The sequence below is a fragment of the Quercus suber genome, unplaced genomic scaffold, assembly GCF_002906115.3.
Source record: "Quercus suber isolate HL8 unplaced genomic scaffold, Cork oak 2.0 scaffold_15, whole genome shotgun sequence".
Lineage (NCBI taxonomy): Eukaryota > Viridiplantae > Streptophyta > Magnoliopsida > Fagales > Fagaceae > Quercus > Quercus suber.
This window is the reverse complement of record NW_027069480.1, coordinates 2,141,376-2,162,818: the sequence shown is the minus strand read 5'-3', so window position 1 is coordinate 2,162,818 and position 21,443 is coordinate 2,141,376. Positions and strand designations below refer to the sequence as shown.

The following is a 21,443-nucleotide window of genomic DNA, read 5'->3' as shown; positions in this document are numbered from 1 at the left end:
AACNAATGGCGTATAACCCCCCCCCCCCCCTTTTTTTTTTTCTTTTTGAAAGCAGATTTTCTAATTGACAATAAAACTTGTCACAATTTGCAATAAAATTTTCTAATTAACAATACATTCCCCTGAAATAAAATCTGTCATGATTCAGAATAAGAAAAGAGAATCATAAGATTACAAATACATTTGAAATAAAACCTGTCACAAATTTTTTATAAAAGTTTCTAATTGTTAATACATCATTCAAATAAAACATGTCATAATTCAGAATACAAAAAGAGAATCATATGACTAAAGATACATCTTAAAATAAAACTTGTCTCAATTCAAACTACAAGAAGATGGTTCTATCCAATACAATTAAAATATTGTATAGCAAAAAATATTTGCTTTCCAATGCATTCTCTTGGTAACAAAACTTGTTTGTACATCAGCTTTCTTGGAATTGTTGTAATAGATCTTACACTTAATACCTGTTTTACAAAAAGATGGAGCACAGTGACTTTCAGAACATAACATAATTCAAAATTTTAAAATTAGACCAGCAAGCAATAATAATAAAAATATTAACAACACAACTTTGTCAATTTGCGCATACCTGATGTGGCAACCTCAACTAGATAAAATGAAACTTGTTGGGGAGAAGAGTCAATGACATAAATCAGAGTTTAGTATGCAATCAACAACACATCGATAATAAAAATAAAAGGTGAGAGAAAAAAGAAAGTAAAGTTCTCTATAGTCAAAACAGGGGATTGGGTTCTATTCATGAGGGACTCCATCTGCCCAAAAACTTCTGCCTTGTAAATAATGATTCTCCCAAGCAACTGAAATAGTACCAGATTTAACAAAAAGATTCCTCATACATTCATCATTGCTGCCTTATTCCACTCATTCAATCTTCTCAACCACAAACCACCTTCTCTACAGATATACATTTAGCTAAGTTCATGATGTTATGCTGTTTGAAATTCTGATTACATTCTCCTATTCATTGCTTTCTGTTTTACAAGAATTCTTGTTGGCTGCTAGGAGTTTTCGTGAGAGGCAAAGTATGGTTTCAGTGTTACGGGTGATTGTTAGTTTAAGAAGGTTGTTTCAGTGTGCTTATTCTATTGACATTGCTTTAAATATCCTACTTATCTGATCCTATACTTTTTCCTGGCATAGATTTTCATGCTTCCAATGATACTTTGGTCATCACAAGAATACTTGTGTATGCCTTGCATGGATGTGAGAATGACTAACAAGACCATTTACACCTCTTTTTCTTTTCTTTTGGCTTAATGGAATGAAAAATATTATCTTTTATGAAGGTGAATTTCATAATATGATTCATTTTAATGCAGAAAGTCAACAAGGAAAATTAACTAATATTTTGATAAAGAGTTGAGTTGCTAGCTATCAATTGTGTGGAGCGAAACAGGGGAATGGGTTTTGTCTAGAGTTTCAGCACCTCTTAAAACTTCATTATTGATTCTTACGCAGGGATTTGTAAGCCATCTTGTGACAATTTCCCCTTCTTTGGAAATTGTTTCTTCGAAAAAAGGCTAATTAAATCATAGATAAAAAAGAGAGGTGGGTGACCTATCACTTAAGAATCTAATCAAAACCCATGAAAATACCAAAAAAAGAAGAAGAAGCAAAATCCACATATAATCAACAAAACCTATACCAATATGAACAGATTGATATCAAAAAATAACCCAAACCCATCAAAATTTCAAAACCTAAATTTTGGGGAAATAACTAATCAAACAATAAAGGGAAATAAAAATAAAAGCAAAATCCATATAAATCAACAAAACCTATACCAATATGAACAGATTGATATCCAAAAAATAACCTAAACCCATCAAAATTTCGAAACCTAAATTTTGGGGAAATAACTAATCAAACAATAAAGGGACATCGGAACAAACCGTAGTATTTGGGTGCGTGGGCGCCGACTCAGAACAATGCCGTGGCGGCTCCAGCGGCGGGGAGGAGCTCCGCTGGTCAGAGAGAGGAGGCGTTGGTGCTGCTGCTGTTTTCTCCAGGGAAGGGCTTCTGAACACGTTCTGTGTGGTGATTTTGCTTTTATTTTGAGCTACAATCCTGTGTGATAGAGTATACTGAGGCCTCATTGAAAATATGACGTTGCAGCTCTTGATTGGTGGCGCAAATAGCCTCTTTTCTACCAGCTCCGGATAGAACGTTTTCTCAAAAAAGATTTATAGATCGTATGTTTAATTGTAGTATTTAATATTTTTAGGTTGTGTTTTTTTAGTTAAAATTTTTTTTTTTACTGTAACTTCTATGTAACTTAAACTATGATAATCTCATCTAATTTTTTGTTAGCACTTATTTTAAATTTTTAATCATATAGTTTGAAGGAGATTTTTTTTATCCTGATTAACTAGTATATACTTAAACTTTGGTCAATAAAAAATATTTAAATTTCAAAAATCTGATCGGACGTGTTTTGGACTAGTTATTAGAAAAAAAAGTCTATATTCATTTAAAAAAAAAAAAAAAAAAACAAGTTTATACTTGCGTTTTTGTGTCGGCATTTTCAAAAATCTGGAAAAAAAATTAAAAATTAAAAATTTGAATCAAAAACTGAGTGTCATTAAAAATTAACAAACCGAAGTATAAAATGATTGTCATCAAAAACTGAGCACACCAAACCGAAGCTTTGCACATTATTTTTGATAATTGGTTCACCCCGTATCAGATTAGATGCAGACCTTTTTCTTTCGGCACAATAATTTAGCACCCAGCCAAAACTACAGTAAAAATACTATCTTATTTACTTAAAATCAACTTTAATAAATCAATTTATTTACTTAAAATCTCTCTCTAAAAAAAATTTATTTACTTAAAATCATATTTTGTCTCCCTTTTCTTTTTTTTTTTTTTTCTTTTTTTTTGGTTAAAACCTATTTTGTCTCGCTTTTAAACAGCCAAAGGCTTGCCGATCAAAAAAGGATTTAAAAAAAAAAAACTACTAGCCAAAGGCATGGTGATGATCTTATAGAAGTCGGCCTTATGAAAAGCGGTTTCAGAAGTGATTGAATAATATGATCGATGTGGCACTAAACCACGGCAACCGAGAGGGAGTCCTGCGGTTAACTACAAAAACTGTCAAAAGGAAATTCAAAACCAAAGGCACTCTACTCTCTATTCGCGCCGTTTCGTGCCACATTCTGCTTGATCAAATGTCAATTCGGTTTTTCCACTTCGTAATTGAATACAACTTTTTCACATTCTCAGACTCTCTCTCTAAACCCTGTATGCTCTTTTCCTCTGTCCTCTCAATATGTTAATACATTTATTTCAAGTTTTACTAACACTTCTCTAGACTTTAGGCATACATTAATGTTAACCTTTTTTTACAACCGATTTCACATTTCCCTGAATGTTAGTACTTAATCGTGTTCATCACTCACAGTTGATCAACTTAGCAATTATAAAATTTGTAGTGAAAGACACAAAAAAAAAAAAAAAAAAAAAGAAAAAATTGACAAGTGGGTCTTATCTTAATAACTTCATCTATTGTTCAAATGTTGAATTTTGCTTGTATATTTGGTAGTCGACTGAGTTATCAACCTTTGATATTGGCCCATGATTAGGAAATATCTGTTGTGACTTACTCAAACTTATCAGGGATTTTTTTTTTTCTCATTTCAGATAGAATTGATGTCATAAAGTTGAGAAATAAATGCACCAATTGTTATCGGGACTCAAAATGATGGGGTCATTTCTTTCAAGAGCACTTCTGTATGTAACAAAAAGTGATATGGGAATTCCCCATTTTCATCAGTTTTGCTTGTTTGTTATACAGGAAAGTTAACAACATTAACTTGTATTTGCAGGCTTGTTTTTGGCTATACCTATCCGGCTTATGAGTGTTTTAAAACTTTGGAGAAGAATAAGCCAGAGATGGAGCAACTTCTTTTTTGGTGCCAATACTGGTATGTATTTTCATGTTGTGCTTGTATGATAATATCTTAGGGTACAACTTATTTTAGTGCTAAAATGTGTCATCTTCTAATTTTGTAGGACTATAGTTGCTATGCTTACAGTCTTTGAGAGAATTGGGGATACTTTCATTTCATGGTATGCAATTTTTTAACACAACACAAATAAGTTGATTTTTCATATAGTCCTGTTCTCTTTTGCATTTATTTTTGGATTCTTGACTTTCTTTCTTTTTTTTTTTTTTTTGGACAAGGCTACCACTGTACAGTGAAGCAAAGTTGGCAATGTTTATATATCTTTGGCATCCTAAAACAAAGGCACACATTTGACATCTTGAACTTGCAGAACTATTTTGTTTAATTAACTTATACATTCCTAACAGTTTCTTTGACATAATAATTTTTAATTGTTTCTAGGGAACATCATATGTTTATAATTCTTTCTTCCGGCCTTATGTGGCTAAACATGAAGGGAAATTGATCACACCTTATTGGAGTTGAGAGTTAAGGCTGGGGATATTGCAATTCTGTATTGGCAAAAGGCTGTGAGTTTTGGCCAAACAAGGTTTTTTGAGATTCTGCAGTATGTTTCTTCTCATTCAGCATCACGGCCTAAATCTGATAAGGTATCCATTGACAAGGAAAAGTAATATCTGCTCTAGGGATCAGAAATCATTTGTTTAGTGCAGTCTACACTGTATTCTTCTGATGGTAATTGTTAAAATTGGGATAAGAATGTTGATTACTCATTCTTTGGCCTTAAGCTAATTATGCAGAAACTGTGTATACTTGATCCTTATACATCAATGGTTTTTTTTTTTTTTTTTTTGGGGGGGGGGGGGGGGGGTGGGCCTTTCATATGGTTTAGCTCTGAACTTAAGAAGTTGGAGTTAAGGCATTGTTGTGTTAGGAAAACTTTATTTGTCAAGACAAGGTACTGAGATTGTATTTAACTAAATTTAGAGTAATAACTGAGAGAATATTTGTTTCGTTGCACATCAGTCCATAGCCCGTTTTGATATTTTATTTATATTTTGCATTAAGTTTTACCTTATCATAGAATATAATATGATACATTGAATTGAAGGCCTTCTACTCTATGCTTGTACAAGACTCAAATTTTATAAAGCAAATTTTGGCCAGAGTAATTCACAAAGTCATCTTGGCTTTGATCTTATGTGTTGCTTCTGCACTACTGCTTTCTGCAAATGCTTGTTTGTTCAATCTCTTAAAATGGCTGAATGGTGACTAAAGTTAATTGCAATAAAAATGGATTTTAATATAGTAAAAGTGTATAACCTTTGTCAAGGAATCAGTAAGTTGACCATACACACAATATCAGGTTGTGTCTTGTGAGGCTTAGAGAATTTCCATATATAAGTTTCTGCTGTCCCACACTATCAACCAGGGATATTCTACAGGTAAGCTTACTAGTTCCCAGGATTTACTCTAATTCAAGTGCTCTCATGTTCCAACACATGGCTTCTTCCTGTGTGGGTGAGACAGAACCTTGAACAGAATTGGCTTCCTACAGTTTGGGTGAGACAGCCTTATATACAAAATATTTGGCTATTTGGCATTAAGATGAAGACACCAGTAGAAAATAGCCACTTTTTCACTAGTTAAAGAATGACTTGGACATTTAGGCCTGGACGTGATAACTGTTGCTAGGTGGCTTCCTTGGTGACTGTCATATATAATTCCTTTTCCTTGAGTCCCACCGTTCAGTGTAAAGGAAGAAACTTGAAGAACTGATTAGTTAACCTTTATGAGAGGCGATCATTAGTCTTTGCTGCCTTGATATCTCTTTGAAGATTGAATCTTTGTAGAGAAAAAATGCTTGCAACTTTATGGAAGTCATTTTTTACAGGCCTTTAAAATCAAGTTTACTGAATTGTAAAAGAGAGAGATAAGCAAAATACTTACAAAGTAGAGTAATATATAAAGGTTACCAAGTGAAGATTTTGGAGCAAGGAGTCCTAACTCCTAAGGGGATTTTGGTCACTCAGTAAGTTAGATGCAAATGAATATAGCTGACCCCAATAAGTTCACAGGACATTAAAAGTAAACATGACTGTTTTACAATTTCAAGAATTTGAGAATGTAAAGTTATAATGCTGAATGTGATATTTAAAAAAGACTAGATAATGCTATTAATTGGAGATTAAAGAAATGTATACATGGATTATGCAGAAATATGAGAAAGTATTGGAAAAAGGGAATTAAATTCTGTACAACTATTTACATAAGAGTGAAAAATTAGCAATCCTTTCATATACATGAGAGGAATGGGTTACAGATTTGGACAAAGAAGCTACGCATTGAGCTTGAAGTACAACTAGTGCAAAGTTATCTGGGTTACAAATACTATTGTGGTAAGATTTTGATTGGCAATATCTGTTGGCAATGTAATCTACAATATGATTTGTATCCTTGTTCATTTGTGAAGAGAGAGCCAAATCTTGAAATTTCTAGATGATGTGTAATTTAGGGAAGCTCGCTGGAGTGGAACCAATTTCTGCTCAAGTGAAACAGTAAGGTTGCACATGGGAACTTCATTCTTGCTTGAGCAAATCAATTGATCAACCCGAAAGTTTTGCTTGCATCTTGCTCAAGTCTCGCTCAAGCGAGATGGTCAGATATTGTTTTTATAAAACATGACTTGGTGAGCAAGATGCGCACAATTTCTTGAATATAGCAAGGCACATCTTACCCAGTAGGTAGGCAAGTCACTCTAGAAAACTCTGCAGAGCCTCATTGCTTCTAAGTTCCAACCTCCCTTGGTTTGATCTTGATCTTGTGCTGGGCTTTGCATTCTCATGGCATACCTTTGATTAACTTCAAGTTCCAAATTTAATTTAAACTAAAAAGTTCATTGCTTAACATTGGTGCTTGCACTGATATCTTGGAATTCATGTAGAAGAAGTGTAGAGGTTTTTGGAGTTCCAGTGGTGAACTCAATACTACTGTGTTAGTAGGGTCTAGTTATAAAGGTTTTGTGAGAGTCTGTAAAATCATTTATCATAATTAATTGCCCTATGGGGTTCAGTATCCCGGAGTGGTGTATTTTTTGTTTTTTTTTTTCACTGAAGAAGTTCTTTGGTTTTAAACTTTGTTACTAAATCTTCATGTTTTTATCTTCATTGCTGTGATAGATTTGGCCCTGGATAGATTGTTTACTTATGCATAAAATAGAAATATCTAGTTGATTGAAATTTATTGGTTAAGTTTTAATTGGGTCTAAATAAGATTTTTTATGAGTTCATGTTCACTTAATTAGTTGTGTTTTACTATCTTGAGTGTGATCCACTGATACTTGAGCCCTGGCTATCATGGATAAAGCATGGCCCATTAATGTCTAGACTTTGATGGCAGTACTTATGCTTATTGTAAGGTTCACACAAGAATGTCCCCGAAATCTATAGATGAAAAGGTATGATTGTTTGTTGAAGAGGGTTGGACCGAACCTTAAACTAGTGTAGGTGAGTGGTCTAAGGATGATTGACGTGAAAGCAATTGGAGTAGTAAAGGATTGAATGCCATTTTCATGTTTGTCTCACAAGAAGAGTTTGAAAATATATTTATGTGTGAGAAAAGTAAAGTGGTTTGGGATCTCTTGGAAAAAACTAATGAGGGAATTAAAACTGCGAAGAACTCAAAATTACAAATGTTAACATCTAGGTTATAAGAGATTAGGATGAAGCTTTTGTGAGTTCTACACCAAACTAAGTGACTGTTAATTCAAGCTTTAACCTAGGAGAATGAATCCCTGAGTCCAATATAGCTAGGAAAGTCGTTAGAACTCTCCCTGCTAAGAGGTTCCATCCAAAGTGGCTGTCATTGTGGAAGCAAGGATCTTGATAGAAAACTTAGTTAGCTCACTTTAAACCTATGAATTCTCCTTCCCTCAGCCTAAGAAAAACAAGTCCATTACCTTAAAAACAGTCAAGGAAGAAGAAAATGGTACCTCAGATGAATAGTGGTTGAATGATGAGGATCTAGACGTATTTGTTAAGTAGTTCAGAAAGATTTACAAACCTAGGAAAAAAGATAAAGAGAGCAAATAGCTACTTAGCCTTTTACTGCCTCCAGTAAGAGTTGTGAATAATCTAGTGAGGAGGAGGTTGATGATGACGAAGGACTTAAGGTAGCCTATATTAATCTTTTTGAGGAATGTAATAGATAGAATAAAATCTCAAAGCTTTCCCTTAAAGAGTTTGAATGAGATAGACCATGAAAAGGTCTAATTGGTTGAATCGGATGAAGCAAAGAGGTTGATTGGAAATGACAAGAAAATGCCTCTTTTAAAGAAAACTAAGAAATGTGGTGAGAAAATTGAAAACTCTAAATCTCTGCTAAAGAAGTTCTTGAGTGAAAATTTGAATAAGTTATTTTGTTCTCAGAAGACTAGCTATGATACATTGGTGAGGGATTCTCTATCCCATCCATCTCACACTCCCCCTTAGGGCCTAAAGGAAGAATGTCCTTCTAAACGCTGTGTGTAATTCAGTTTATCCTAAATTGAATGAAAAAGGGTTTTGACAAACCAAGTTAAAGCCCTGAGCCAACAAATTAAAATCAAAGGAAGATCACTTATGTCTTGTGGTACATGCTCCACAGATGGTCTTTTGAAGTTTATGTATGATGCCTTGATAGTGGAGGCTCTAGACACATGAATGATGATAAATCCTTCTTGAAAGACACTGTACCAAATGATGGTAGAGGAGACACTGCTTCCTTTGGTGAGGGTGGTAAATCACATGTCCTTGGCGAAGTAGCTGTTGATGTTCCTGTTCTACTGGTCCTAAATGATGTGCTATGCATTGATGGCCTTTAGTAAAACTTAATGAGCATCAGTCAAATATATTATGAAGAGCTCATTGTACAATTCTGCTAAAAGGAATATTCTGTTTATGATAAAAAGGAGAATATACAATTGGAGTTAGGATAGAAAGTTTGGCAGGGAGGAAGTACACCGTGGTTGTTGTATATGATTTCACTAGGTACACTTAGGTGGTCATGTTGAGAAAGAAAAATCAATGGTTTTCAACAAGCTAAGCATTTATGCAAAAAGCTCCAAAATGATCAATACAAAGCAATTTTTAGTTTTAGAAGTGATCATGGAATTTAAAAATTCTAGTTTTGAACTATTCTGCAACGAGTCTAGGATCCATAAAAAAGTTTTATACTCCGATTACCCTATAATCAAAATGGTGTTCTAGAAAGGAAGAATTGGGTAATCCAAGATTGGTTGTCATAATACACAATAAGGATTTACCTGTTCACTTTTGGGGAAACACTATGAATACAATTTGTTATACTAATAAAATTTGTGTAAAATCGACAAGATATCTTATGAGTTGTGGAAAAAAAAAAGTTCACGATTAGGCTTTTATGTGTCTTTCGAGGTAAGTGTTGTACTTGTATCCTAAGAGATAAGGAAAACTTAGCAAAGCTTGATTCTAAGAGTGATGAAGAAATTTGTTCAGTATACGTCTCAATTGGTGGAGTCAATAAATATAGTTACTGATGATGAGCTGCTAGATCCATCATAGGAAGATAGGCTGTGATGATGAGCTGCTAAATTATTAATTAACTTTAGAGTTAATGATAAAATAGATTTTACAACAACAATAGTTGTGAGTAAATGGTTTTGCCAAAGTGTTATTTTTTGATAATTTGATAGATAGGGAAGGGAGAGATTTGAATCATAGATGTCTCTGTTAGAAAACATAAAAGTGAGACCTACATATCCTTGAGACAAATCCAAGTTAGGTCATGTTTTTCTCTGTGAAAAATAACATAATCTGGTCACTTGCTCAAAACTGTTAATGAGTGAATTATTCACTCCAAAAATGCATTACTTAAACAAAGGCACAAGTGGTGAATAATCATTATCTCATGTAAGAAAAGAAAGAGGCAATTTGTGGATTAATGGCAAGGAGTTTAATAATGAACTAGTCGTAGACTCGCGTGTTGCGTGTGATAATATTATTGTTTTAGTTATTATTGGTTAATAGTTAGTTTTTCATTTTCTTTCAAGTTAATATATTGACTTTTAAAAAATATACAATCTAATATATTAATTCAACAACAACAACAGAATCGGCCCAAGTCTGCGCCGCGTTGGCACAAGTTGTGAAAAAAAAAAAAAAAAGCTGGACGTGGCACCGATGCGCAGGCAGCGGCGTCCCTTGTGCGTCGCCGCGTCAGGTTGCGTCGGACGCGGGTGCGGCTCCTCTGGCACAGCGTCTGTGCTTCCCAGATTATATTACCATGTAGGGAGTGATTTGTCTACCTCAAGATATTTATTTATTTTTCAAAATTTTGTTAATGTGGGTCTTCAGTGTTCTCAGAACTAGCACTTGACAATTTCTTCAAAGTATGTATAGTTCATCAAGCACCTGCCACAAGATATCATTTTAGCGGAAGAAAGTTTAAATCTATAATATAGCATAATTATATATGCTCGTATTAGAAAAACTTATTACAATAGTTTTTTTAAAAATCTTTTCCATATTTGATTACCTTGATGGGGCTTATGCTAATCTTGCTAATATAAAATAATTTGCTTTTGTTTAAATCCAGGTGAAGTTTTTAACAGTTGGGTTAAACAGGTGAAGTTTTTAACAGTTGGGTTTTCTCGGAGACACAAAGGCTTATTCAAGTATTTCCAGATTCTGTGCAAAGATTATGGAATTTTTGGGAGCTAAGAGTGTCGGTTCTTGTCAGTCTCACCTTGCAACTATCTCTTCTTCACTTGGGCAGTCGCAGAAGATATCGTGTTAAAATTTGGCTTAGGATTGTTCTCTGGTTTTCGTACCTAAGTGCTGATTCAGTGGCAACTGTTGCACTAGGTGCCATCTCCAATAATCTAAGAAATTCTTGTGATGGCAATGATTCCCAATTACAAAATGAGCTCACAGCATTCTGGCCACCATTTTTGTTGTTGCACCTTGGTTGTCAGGACACAATTACAGCTTATGCAGTACAAGCTTATGCAGTACAAGACAATGAATTGTGGTTAAGGCACTAGCTTGGACTAGTTGTTCAAACAATGGTGGCACTCTACATCTTTCTCTTGTCTTGGAAAGCCAACTGGCTGTCTTTTCTAACTATTCCAATGCTACTTGCTGGGTTTATCAAGTATATTGAAAGGATATTGGTCATACGATGGGCAAATTGTGGTCTTAACACTCCGACTAAACCTTGCGAATCCATAGAAGAACAAGCTCTTTGATATTTTAAAATGTTTAGATATCTCTTTCTAAATAAGAAGATTAGTAATTTGACTGATGACCAAGTCCTCACTACTTTTGATTCTCAAACCACCTGGAAGGTGATTGAGGTTGAACTGGAATATGCATATGATGTTTACTACACCAAGGCTCCTTTGTTTTTCACAGCTTGGGCTTTCATCTTCCGCTTCTTCTCTTTCACTTCCGTCCTTTTTGTGTTTGTGCTTTTCCTTTTAAATAATAAGCACATTCACCCACAAATAGATTTGATTATCACTTACTTATTATTGGTTGGAGCTATTCTTATGGAGATATATGCTGTTTATTTACTGAGTCTCAATGTGTAAAATAAATTTCAATAGATTAATTGGTTCTAGGTGATTTCCATTTGCTTCTTATCTTTTTCCACCAACGATATGAGATTTGCTTAGTATGGTGACATTTACCACGAACGATATGACATTTACCTTGCTTTAGGGCAATGTTTATTACACAGAAAGTACACACAATTTAGTTTTTTTTAACTAAAGTCATGATTTTAAGACACAATCTTTAGTTCAAAAAACAATTTGTGTGTACCGTGTGCGCAACAATATCTGTACCAACATTGTTTTATATGAATGATGTGTGCTAACAATGAAGTCCAATAAATGCATTCCATAGGCACACTAGCAGTCTAGCTAGAGCCCCAAATGAATGACATTTTTTTTTAGCATACCCCTTTGGTTTTCATGATATGAAAAAGTGTGGACATAATATAAAACAGTGTGGATATTGTTAGATATTGAAACAATCAAATCCTAAGTTTAATTTGATTATTCAAATATTAATCGAGTCAAATTAATCTCTAAACTTTAACTTTTAAAATAGAATAAATTTGGTCTTGGGTTTGCTACTTTGCTTATCGTTGTTAAAAAATATAAACAGCAGCTATATTTTTGAAAATACAAGAAGGCTCTGTTACGATGGCTCAGTTAGGACTCAACTAGTGGCATAGCTTCTATGCTAACCTGGCAATTGTTGAGAATACAAGAAGGCTTGAGGATTATTTGCAGGCCCAAGATCTCTGAGTATGCCCATTACTGAGATTGGTATAGACTAGAGGAAATTTTTCTATCGGCCCACATATGTCAACGAGGATAATTTTAGGGATTTTATTATTATTATTATTATTTATTATTTACTTATTTATTTATTTTTAGTTTTGACTATGGAGAACTGACTATCCTTGTAGGGAATACTGTTAAAGTGAATACGGTTGTTTGGATGGAAATCTTAGGGAGATTTTGACAATTCCTGTGCAAGTGTTGTAACGTTCGACCTTGTTCTTTTTTACTGGAACTTGTTCAGGGAAGCACTAATCCTTTATTTTTGTTAAAGATATGGTTTTATGGGTTAAATGTGTAATGACCCAATTTGACATAGCCATAATGGCCCCACATCCTTTTTTTTTCCAGCAACTTCTGTTTGGATGTGTGAAAATTACCCATGAGCAGTTTTAATGGACCGCCTATTGGAAAATAAGTACACCAACGTTTTCATATAAAGAACAATCAAGTAAGTAAACTACCAAATGTGAGGATCGGACACTTTGTGCAACACACCTAGATTCGGACATTTCGTGCCAACGGGGGCTTGGCTGAGTGGGTAAGGTTCGGACACTTCGTGCAACACACCTAGGTTCGAGTTCCGTTGCTCGCAGGTTTCCGTTGGTGGGTAAACTTAGTGGTGAGTTGTACTTACAAATGTGAGGTGACTCCCACACAGTGGTACAGAAGGGCTCTCAAGATCGGGCTACCCCGACCGAGGCCACTGGCTCCCTGCCCGGGGGTGTAATATGACCATAAAGACCCCTTTTTTCCTTTCTCAAAAAAAAAAAAAAAAAAAGTAAGTAAACTACCAGTGGGTTTCAGTTAGCTCAATTGGCAAAGTGTCTATCAATTTTATTTACATAAATTGGATCTTGGTGTGTGCCCGAATTATTGGGGTTAGCTTTTTGTTTGGCTGCCGAGAAAGTTAAGGCAAAATATAAACTGTTTCCAACATTAAATATAATACTTTATTTTTCCCCTGGCAATTACTATATGTAGTAGAATATGGTGAAATACACTTTTTTCTTATGAAATTTGTAGCAAGTAGGGTTTGCTTGGCCTTCTAAGTATTTGTATGATGTTCTCTATCAATTTTGTTTACATAACTTTCTATCGATGAATTGATGGAGAAATTAAAAAATGAATTGAAGCTTAAGCAAGGGTTTGAACCAAAAGTAATTTTTTGTTCAACTTTTCTGCTTTCCTATATTTAATAATTTGAGGTTTAGTAGCCTCATAATCGTTATACAATTGGAGGATAGCTCATATTCTTTAAATTTATTTTTCTATAATCTATTTGATTGTTAAATTGGTATCAATCATGCTTTATGAAAATTTGAAAATTTAGATACAAGGAATGTATTCATTTTAAAGTGGAAGTTGAATTCAACCTTGAATGTATTCAATTTTTTAGTGGTTTTCGAGGCAAAAAATTTTGTGTAGCTCCAACTAAAAAATTGTAATATGTGATATTTATCATGCTCTTCTTCTGAAAGTTCTCATTTCAATTTAATGAATTTTTAGTGATAAATTGCAAAATCTATCCCAGAACACTACAAATTGCTCTGCACAAGCAACAGATGATGTGCTATCTGAAGTTCCTTCTAAAGCATTAAAATCATCAGGCATCTGCTAATTTTTTTTCTTGATTTTTATTTCACGCAGATTCAAATTTTTTTTTTTTGGTTTTGATGTGATTGATTTTTTATTACTCTAATTTTCTTGGAAGGTAATATCTGCCCTTTTTTCAATTAGCCAAATTATTGTTGCAACAAACGGTGATGAGTTTGATGAGAAAGCAAAGGCACCTGTTGTTTAGCAGAGAGGACGTTTCAAAGTTACATCTGAAAATGTTGACTTAGAAAAGGTGATCTTGTTAATTGTAGTTCCGATTTACCTTTCTTGTGAAGGCTGATTTTCCCCCCTTTCTTTCAGGTGGCCCCAAGTCCCATACTGCAAAAGAGTCACAATATGCAGGTGAGGTTGGGTTAATTGTTCCAAAGTAGATTCAGCTCTCTCTCTCTCTCTCTCTCTTATCATTTCAAACTCTCTTTCACTTTATTACTCTTATCTCCGTTTTCTTAGTTTTTACTTTGTTTCTTATTAATCCTTTTTTTTTTCATTTTGTTAGTAGAAGGAAATTGTAAAACATCCTCTATTGATGTGGTTTTTTTTTTTAATGTCAATATATTCAAATTGTTTTTTACATAATTTATATTTTTTAATCGTCTAGAAAAAATTATTAGATTGGCCAACTGGGAGAGAGACGGTTCAGTGAAAATGAAAACAGAATGAAGTTCAAAATAACATATTAAGGGCATTTTGGTCATTATAAATAATTTGTACAGTATTGTTTTAATTGTTTCTTGTGATGGAGTTGCATTTCTAAGGCAATGTTGTGTTTCCTGGGTAATTTTTAAATAGTCCTGGAGCAATGCTCGGGCTCTCAGGAAGGGGGTGAGCCCCACATGTGGGTCTCACTATGAGCCCCACCCATTCGTGAGAGCTTGGAGTATTGCTTTGAATTACCTAAGCTATTTCCATGTTTGTTTCCTACTCTCCCCCAAAAGCTACAATTCCTTACTTTAATTAATGCAACCTACTCGGCTAGTTCTCGTAAAAGTCGCAAAATTTTAGTCATACGGAAGCAGCCTTTGTGCTACCTCTCGGACTACCTTGTAATTTCCCGGATGAATACGCCCTTTAATAACGACAATATAGAACCAACCAACAGCGTTTGGGACATTGTTTCAGTAAATCCAACACATTATGCTCAGTAGTAGAGCCAAGAATTTTTCCTAAGGGGGCTAAGCTAAGCATGAAAAAAATTTCATACCCAAAAAAAAAAAAAAATTGTTTCATAAATTAACATTAATTCTAAAGAATTATCTTATGCTTTTTTGGCGTTATACCAAAATAATTTAGAATTGATTCTTTATAATTTAGTAATTTGATAGTTGAAGGGTGAAGATTGAACTCTAAATGTATGTGTTGAAAACACCAATAATTATATGTTATAAAACATTCTAGTGGCTAACCACTCATTATGTTATGTATATAATAAACATAATAAAATATATCAATATATTACAAATATCAACAGCGTGTCAATGTCATGTATATCAGTTTGAGAATAAAGCAGTCAATAAACAACTAAACATAAAATCCTAAACTAACCACAGAAACTCAAAAGGGCCAAAACAAGCCAAAAGAGAGAAATACCATTGGGCACAGTTGTGAGTCCAGCCATGGCTCAGCTAGAGTTGAGGTGACAAAATAGTGCCTTGTGGAGGCAAAGTGTCGAAATTTTGTAGCATGGAGATTGGAGACAATGGCAAAGGCATAAGAGATTTTTTTTTGAGTAATGCTACAGCCACAAACTATTTTACAATATTTTTACAAACTGCTGATGTAGCCAACTTTTATTTGTTTTCATTTAGGCCAACCGTTAATATCACTTTTTTATTTACCAATAATCACTCACCACATCATTATTTTTGTAAAATTTTTTGTAAAATAATTTGTATCTCTAACATTATTCTTTTTTTTATTAGAAATATTTTTTCTTTTTCGTATTTGGACTCCTAGAGGAATTCTAATTTGGAAGAGATTCTTTTTCCTTATATTGTTTGTTGGAGCATTTTAATATTAAATAAATAAAATGATTAAATGTAATAACATAAATGTAAAGATGTGGGAGTGAATATGGAAGATGAGGAGTTAGTGAAAATGTTTAATCCCACATTGAAAAAGAGAGACTATTTTATTCTTTTTAATTGTGGTGATTAATGGGCTAAAATGTATTGACTCAGATATTGGGCTAGATACGTGCGCAAGGAGGAGGTGAAGAGTGGAGGTAAAATAGAGAGATTCTTGTCAAAGAAGGGTGTTCTTTCTGGTGGAGCTTTGGGCTTGAACACTTTGTGCAGAGGTTGTTCTAGCCATACGACACTTGTTGGATTGTTGTATCCTCCAGTTGTATCCGGGGGGAGACAAGTCAGAGAAGGTCTGCACCGGTTACAAAGTTTAGCCAACCAAGGGCTTGAATTTCCTTAAAGAGAGCGCGGAGTTGTATCCTGGGGGAGACAAGTCAGAGAAGGTCTGCACCGGTTACAAAGTTTAGCCAACCAAGGGCTTGAATCTCCTTAAAGAGAGCGAGTGTCGCGCCTCAGTCCAAATAGTGTTGTGTAATTTCTCTCTTTAAAGTAATAAAAATTCAGAAGTATTATTCAGTTTCTCTTTGTGTTATTTCTATTATCATTGTATTTGCACCAACATTGTTGATTTGAGTTTTTTGTATGGAGCTTTTTATGGAGTTAAATTTGGGAATTTGTCATAGATGTTTGGTCCCTGGATTTGGATTCAAAAGAGCATATGCCCAAGAATACGCCAGTTTTTTGTATTTATTGGCTTGTTTTAGTTGATTTGAATTTATTTTTTGGATTTTTTCAAATCTCAAAATCCTTATTGGAGGGCCAGTAAGTTAATTTTCATACACTTTATCATTTCCCCCATTTTATCAATATTATAAATGGAAAATTTGAAAAGTCAGGGGGGTCCATGGTCCCCCCTGCCCCCTCCCTCGCTCCGCCAGTGATTATTTACGTGTAGTCCCCATAGAAGGTGCTCTCTCAACAAGGAGCAAGTATTCGGTTGTTTAAGAGAAAGAGAGACGAAACAGAGAAGAACTTTGAGTGACAACAACGTACGTGTAGACCCCACCAAGTAGAAAGAACTCAGGAAGGAGCTCCTTCTATAAGAGCAATGCAGATGTTTCACACTTAACCCGTCCACAAAACTCTCGATTCCAGCAAAAGACTTGTACCTTTTCTCCTAAAAAGAAAGAAAGGAAGAAAGAAAGGCTTGCACCAAGAAGACTCGAGGCTGAACGAAGGATGCTGACGATGCTAACAGGTATGTTAACAAAAAATCATATATATATATATATATATATATACACTGCAACAGCAACAATGCTTAGTCCATGCAAATTTATTGGGGTGGACTATAAATTCTCAACTTATTAATTAGGGTCGATTACATAACTTTTCGTAGCTATATTCTATTATATGTGAAGTAATATTTTCTATTACTTCTTTAATTATTATCTCTATTTACTACTTTTATTAAGGCTATTTTTGTTCTTTCCCTACATTTTTCATTTCCTTAACTATGAAGAACAAAAATAAATAAATAATATATGCTTATTCAGACTAACAAAGATAATACAATTAGTTCAGAAAGCTAAAACAAACAAGCAGCAAATTAGACAGTAGGCAAGCACTAGCAACCTGAAAAATTACCTAGATATCATATTACAAATTGATGGAATAAAGTGAATAGATGGATAGAAATAATAGTATATTACTATTTTGGGAGCGATTCGTCTGCCTCATGATATATATTAGAAACTTTTTTTAGCCCGGGTGTTCAAGGTATTTCAAGCTCCTTCCCTCAACCCCCACCACCCCCCCCCCCAAAAAAAAAAAACATACACGCACAAGAGAGAGAAAAAAAATTCCAATACAAAGACATATTACAAACTCCACAAGATCTCTGTTTAAGCCAAATAAATTAAGTTTAAATATTTAATGTAGCATAGTTATTTATATGTACTAATATTAGGAAAACATATTTCAGTAAAATTTTGACTAGAGTACATTTTTGGTCCTTGAAATTTGGGGTAGTTGTTATTTTGGCATTTTATATTATAAAATTTTCATGTTGACCCTTCATATTTGATTTTATTTTCATACCTAGTTATGTTGTTCATTAACTGACATGTAAGTTGTAACTACTAATTACCACCCAATAAGACACATTACCCATTTAATTCAATTTCTATTAATAATCTGATCATTAGATGCTAGATAAGTGTTGTCCATTAAGACATGTAACTCGTATAAGTCAATTTATGTTAGTAATCTACTCATTAAGTGTCTAAATAAGTACTGTCCGTTAAGGCACGTTACCCAAATAATTCCTAATGTTACCATTTTACTACAAAAATATACCACATAATACTTTAAGATGAAAATTTTGAAATATAAATGACTAACCAATCTGCTTCAGGTCCGAGTATTCCTACAGCCCCAGTGCGATGGACTCGTCCTTCGGATGGTTTGTATAAGGTGAATTTTGATGCTGCTTTGTTTGAAGTTTCGGGCTGTGCAGGTATTGGGGTGGCAATACGAGATTCCAGTGGAGCGATTATTGGCGCTTTATCTCAGAAAATCGCTCTCCCTCATTCGGTGGAGTTGGCTGAGGCTTTAGCGGCTCGCCGAGCTGTTGTTTTTGCGCAGGAATTGAGCATAGCTAACGTATTGGTTGAGGGAGATTGTCTGAAGGTGGTCTCAGCTTTGAGGGATCCAGCTGGTTGTCATACCTTGTATGGGCATATTGTTGAGGACACTCACTGTTTGGCTAGTCAATTTCAGTCTTATGGTTTTAGTCATGTGCGAAGGCGTGGGAATTTGTTAGCTCACGCCCTTGCACGAAGAGCAGTTTCATCTGCAGATTTTGATGTTTGGGTAGAAGAACTACCTGTGGAGTTGGAAAGTATATTCCAAACTGATTTAATTTAATATTATGATCTTACCTTTTTCTCAAAAAAAAAAAAAATGACTAAAATGAAAATAACCTCACATTTAAGGACTAAAAGTGTTCTTTAGTCTAAAATTTTTGTATCTTTTCCATATTTGATTAACTTGATGAGGCATATGCAAATCTTGCCAACACATAAATAATAATTTGTTTTCGTTTAAATCTTGGTGAAGTTTTTAATAGTTGGGTTTTCCCAAAGACGCGAAGGCTTGTTCAAGTATTTTCAGAACCTGTGCAGAAAGTATGGAATAATTGGGAGCTACGAGTGTTGGTTCTTGTTAGTCTCACCTTGCAACTATTTCTTCTTCACTTGGGCAGTCGCAGAAGATATAGTGTTAAAACTCGGTTCAAGATCATTCTCTGGTTTTTTTACCTAAGTGCTGATTTAGTGGCAACTGTTGCACTAGGTGTCATATCCAATAATCAAGGAAATTCTTGTAATTGCAAAGGCTCCCAATTACAAAATGAGCTCACAGCATTCTGGGCACCGTTTCTATTGTTGCACCTTGGCGGCCAAGACACAATTACAGCTTACGCAGTACAGGACAATGAATTGTGGTCAAGGAACTTGCTTGGACTAGTTGTTCAATCAGTAATGGCACTCTACGTCTTTCTCTTGTCTTGGAAGGTCAATTGGCTGTCGTTTCTTACAATTCTAATGCTTGTTGCCGGGTTTATCAAGTATGCCGAAAGGATATGGGTCATGAGATTAGCAAATTGTGGTCCTAGCACTCCGAGCTCACGCAAACCAGTTGCTGAACCAACCATAGAAGAAGAAGCACTTGGGCTGTTTAAATATTTTATAGATCTCTTTCGAAATCAGAAAGTCATTCATGCTCGAGCATTGTCTGGCCATTTTGACAGCACTTTTCATGGCTGGAAGGTGATTGAGGTTGAACTTGGATATGCTTATGATGCTTACTACACAAAGGCTCCTTTGTTTTTCACAGCTTGGGGTTTCATCTTCCGTTTCCTCTCTTTTACTTCAATCTTTTCTGTGTCTGTGCTTTTCCATTTAAAAGAAAGGCAGAATCACTCAGTGATAGATGTGATTATTACTTACTTGTTATTGGCCGGAGCTATTTTTATAGAGGTATATGCTGCCATTTTACTTAGTGCCTCTGATTGGCCTTGGCCAGAATATGAAGGGTTAATGGAACTCCTTCAGACAAAATTTGCCCCCATAAGAAAACATTGTGCTAAACTGATCACTAGCAACCAAAGGTGGTCTAATTCAATTGGTCAACTCAATTTGCTTAGCTTTGCCCTCAAAGATAAGTCTGATCAGGTTGGCCGTGGAACCCCAAAACTCTTTGCTAACATGAGAGATTGGGTCTTCAATCAAATATTATCAAAACTAGATAGAGAACTAGAGATGCTCTTGTATAGTAACCATAAGCAGGTCTCTCCTCAGTTGAAAGACTTAGTGTATAACATGTTCCTCGAAAAATTAAGTTCCAACACCAATAAGTTTTCCCTAGAGTACGGCAATTACTTCCCAATGGGAATTGGAAATGTAGAAATTTACGAAAGGATTATGATCTGGCACATTGCCACAGATCTCTGCTTTTACACAGATAGTGGTGCGAACGACCCTATAAACAAGCTACGTCGGGAAGTGAGCAAGGATGTTTCAGATTATATGATGTATATTATTGTGATGTATCCTTTCGTATTATCAACAGGAAATGCAATAGTCAGTTTTGAGAACACTTGCGCAAAGGTTGAGGAAAAATTTCAAGCGAAGAAGCTCCTGACACCGCGTACAGCCAATGCTTGTGCAATGTTGATCTCAGAATTTGAAAATCCCCCAACAAAAAATTTATTATTGGCAGACTCTCCGTTACCTTTAGCATTTCAAGTTGCAAGAACACTGAATCAAATGGATGAAAAGTGGGAGATATTGAGTAAGTTTTGGGTGGAGAACCTAGCTTATGTTGCCACTCTATGTCAAGGAAATATTCATGCTCAACTACTCAGTAAAGGTGGGGAGTTTCTAACACACGTATGGTTTTTGTTAGAGCATTTTGACCTCACAGAAAGTTTTAAAAAGTCATGAACAAGACCACAAGGGGAAAAAGACATGGCAGGAGTATAGCAACATTAAATTTTATGTCTTAGCTTTTAGATATGTATATAGATTACAAGAAGTTCCAACTGTGATTAGACTAGTACTTTTGGGGTATTTCATATATATTGCTAAAACTGTTTTTTATATCGCTTTAAATGGTAATAGAGCCAACCTAGTAATCTTTATTGGGCTTGGAGACATTGCCCCCACAATGTGAGCTTTATAAACAATTATAGGGAACTTCAATTATAATTAGACTTATCCTTTTAGGGTATAGTGCATATGTAACTAGTGCTTTAGAACAAGATTATAATAGATTTTTCATATTTTACTACCAAATACCAATCCTGGGTCAAATGAGGCCTAAATTTTCTAACCAAAAAATATTATTTTGGGTCAAGTGAGGCCTGAATTTTTTAACCCAAAAAAATTATTTTGTGCAAGTAATCAAGAAAAGTACAGGTCTTATTTAATATTGCAA

General features: G+C 34.6%; 3 protein-coding genes and 1 long non-coding RNA gene across 4 annotated transcripts; 3 read left to right on the top strand and 1 right to left on the bottom strand.

Moving 5' to 3' along the window:
* Nucleotides 1-285: 285 nt before the first annotated feature.
* On the bottom strand, nucleotides 286-2,428 carry LOC136071026 (uncharacterized). Its single transcript, XR_010632344.1, has 2 exons — nucleotides 1,920-2,428; nucleotides 286-470 (listed from the first exon to the last, which is right to left on the bottom strand). It is a non-coding gene; the product is annotated as an uncharacterized LOC136071026 (long non-coding RNA).
* A 544-nt stretch (nucleotides 2,429-2,972) lies between these two features.
* On the top strand, nucleotides 2,973-11,569 carry LOC111997871 (putative HVA22-like protein g). Its single transcript, XM_065781823.1, is given in 8 exon segments — nucleotides 2,973-3,270; nucleotides 3,670-3,759; nucleotides 3,855-3,953; nucleotides 4,042-4,098; nucleotides 4,214-4,277; nucleotides 4,377-4,428; nucleotides 4,431-4,585; nucleotides 10,577-11,569. Coding segments are annotated over 7 exon segments (582 nt in total). The 5' UTR covers nucleotides 2,973-3,270; nucleotides 3,670-3,700; the 3' UTR covers nucleotides 10,673-11,569.
* A 5,409-nt stretch (nucleotides 11,570-16,978) lies between these two features.
* On the top strand, nucleotides 16,979-18,934 carry LOC136071113 (uncharacterized). The gene is made up of 2 exons (XM_065782014.1): nucleotides 16,979-17,202; nucleotides 18,361-18,934. The coding sequence occupies exons 1-2, from the start codon at nucleotides 17,184-17,186 to the stop codon at nucleotides 18,870-18,872; spliced, it is 531 nt and encodes a 176-aa protein (XP_065638086.1). The 5' UTR covers nucleotides 16,979-17,183; the 3' UTR covers nucleotides 18,873-18,934.
* Nucleotides 18,935-19,486: 552 nt separating this feature from the next.
* On the top strand, nucleotides 19,487-20,950 carry LOC136071282 (uncharacterized). Its single transcript, XM_065782367.1, has one exon. The coding sequence runs from the start codon at nucleotides 19,487-19,489 to the stop codon at nucleotides 20,948-20,950; it is 1,464 nt and encodes a 487-aa protein (XP_065638439.1).
* The last annotated feature ends 493 nt before the right edge of the window (nucleotides 20,951-21,443 follow it).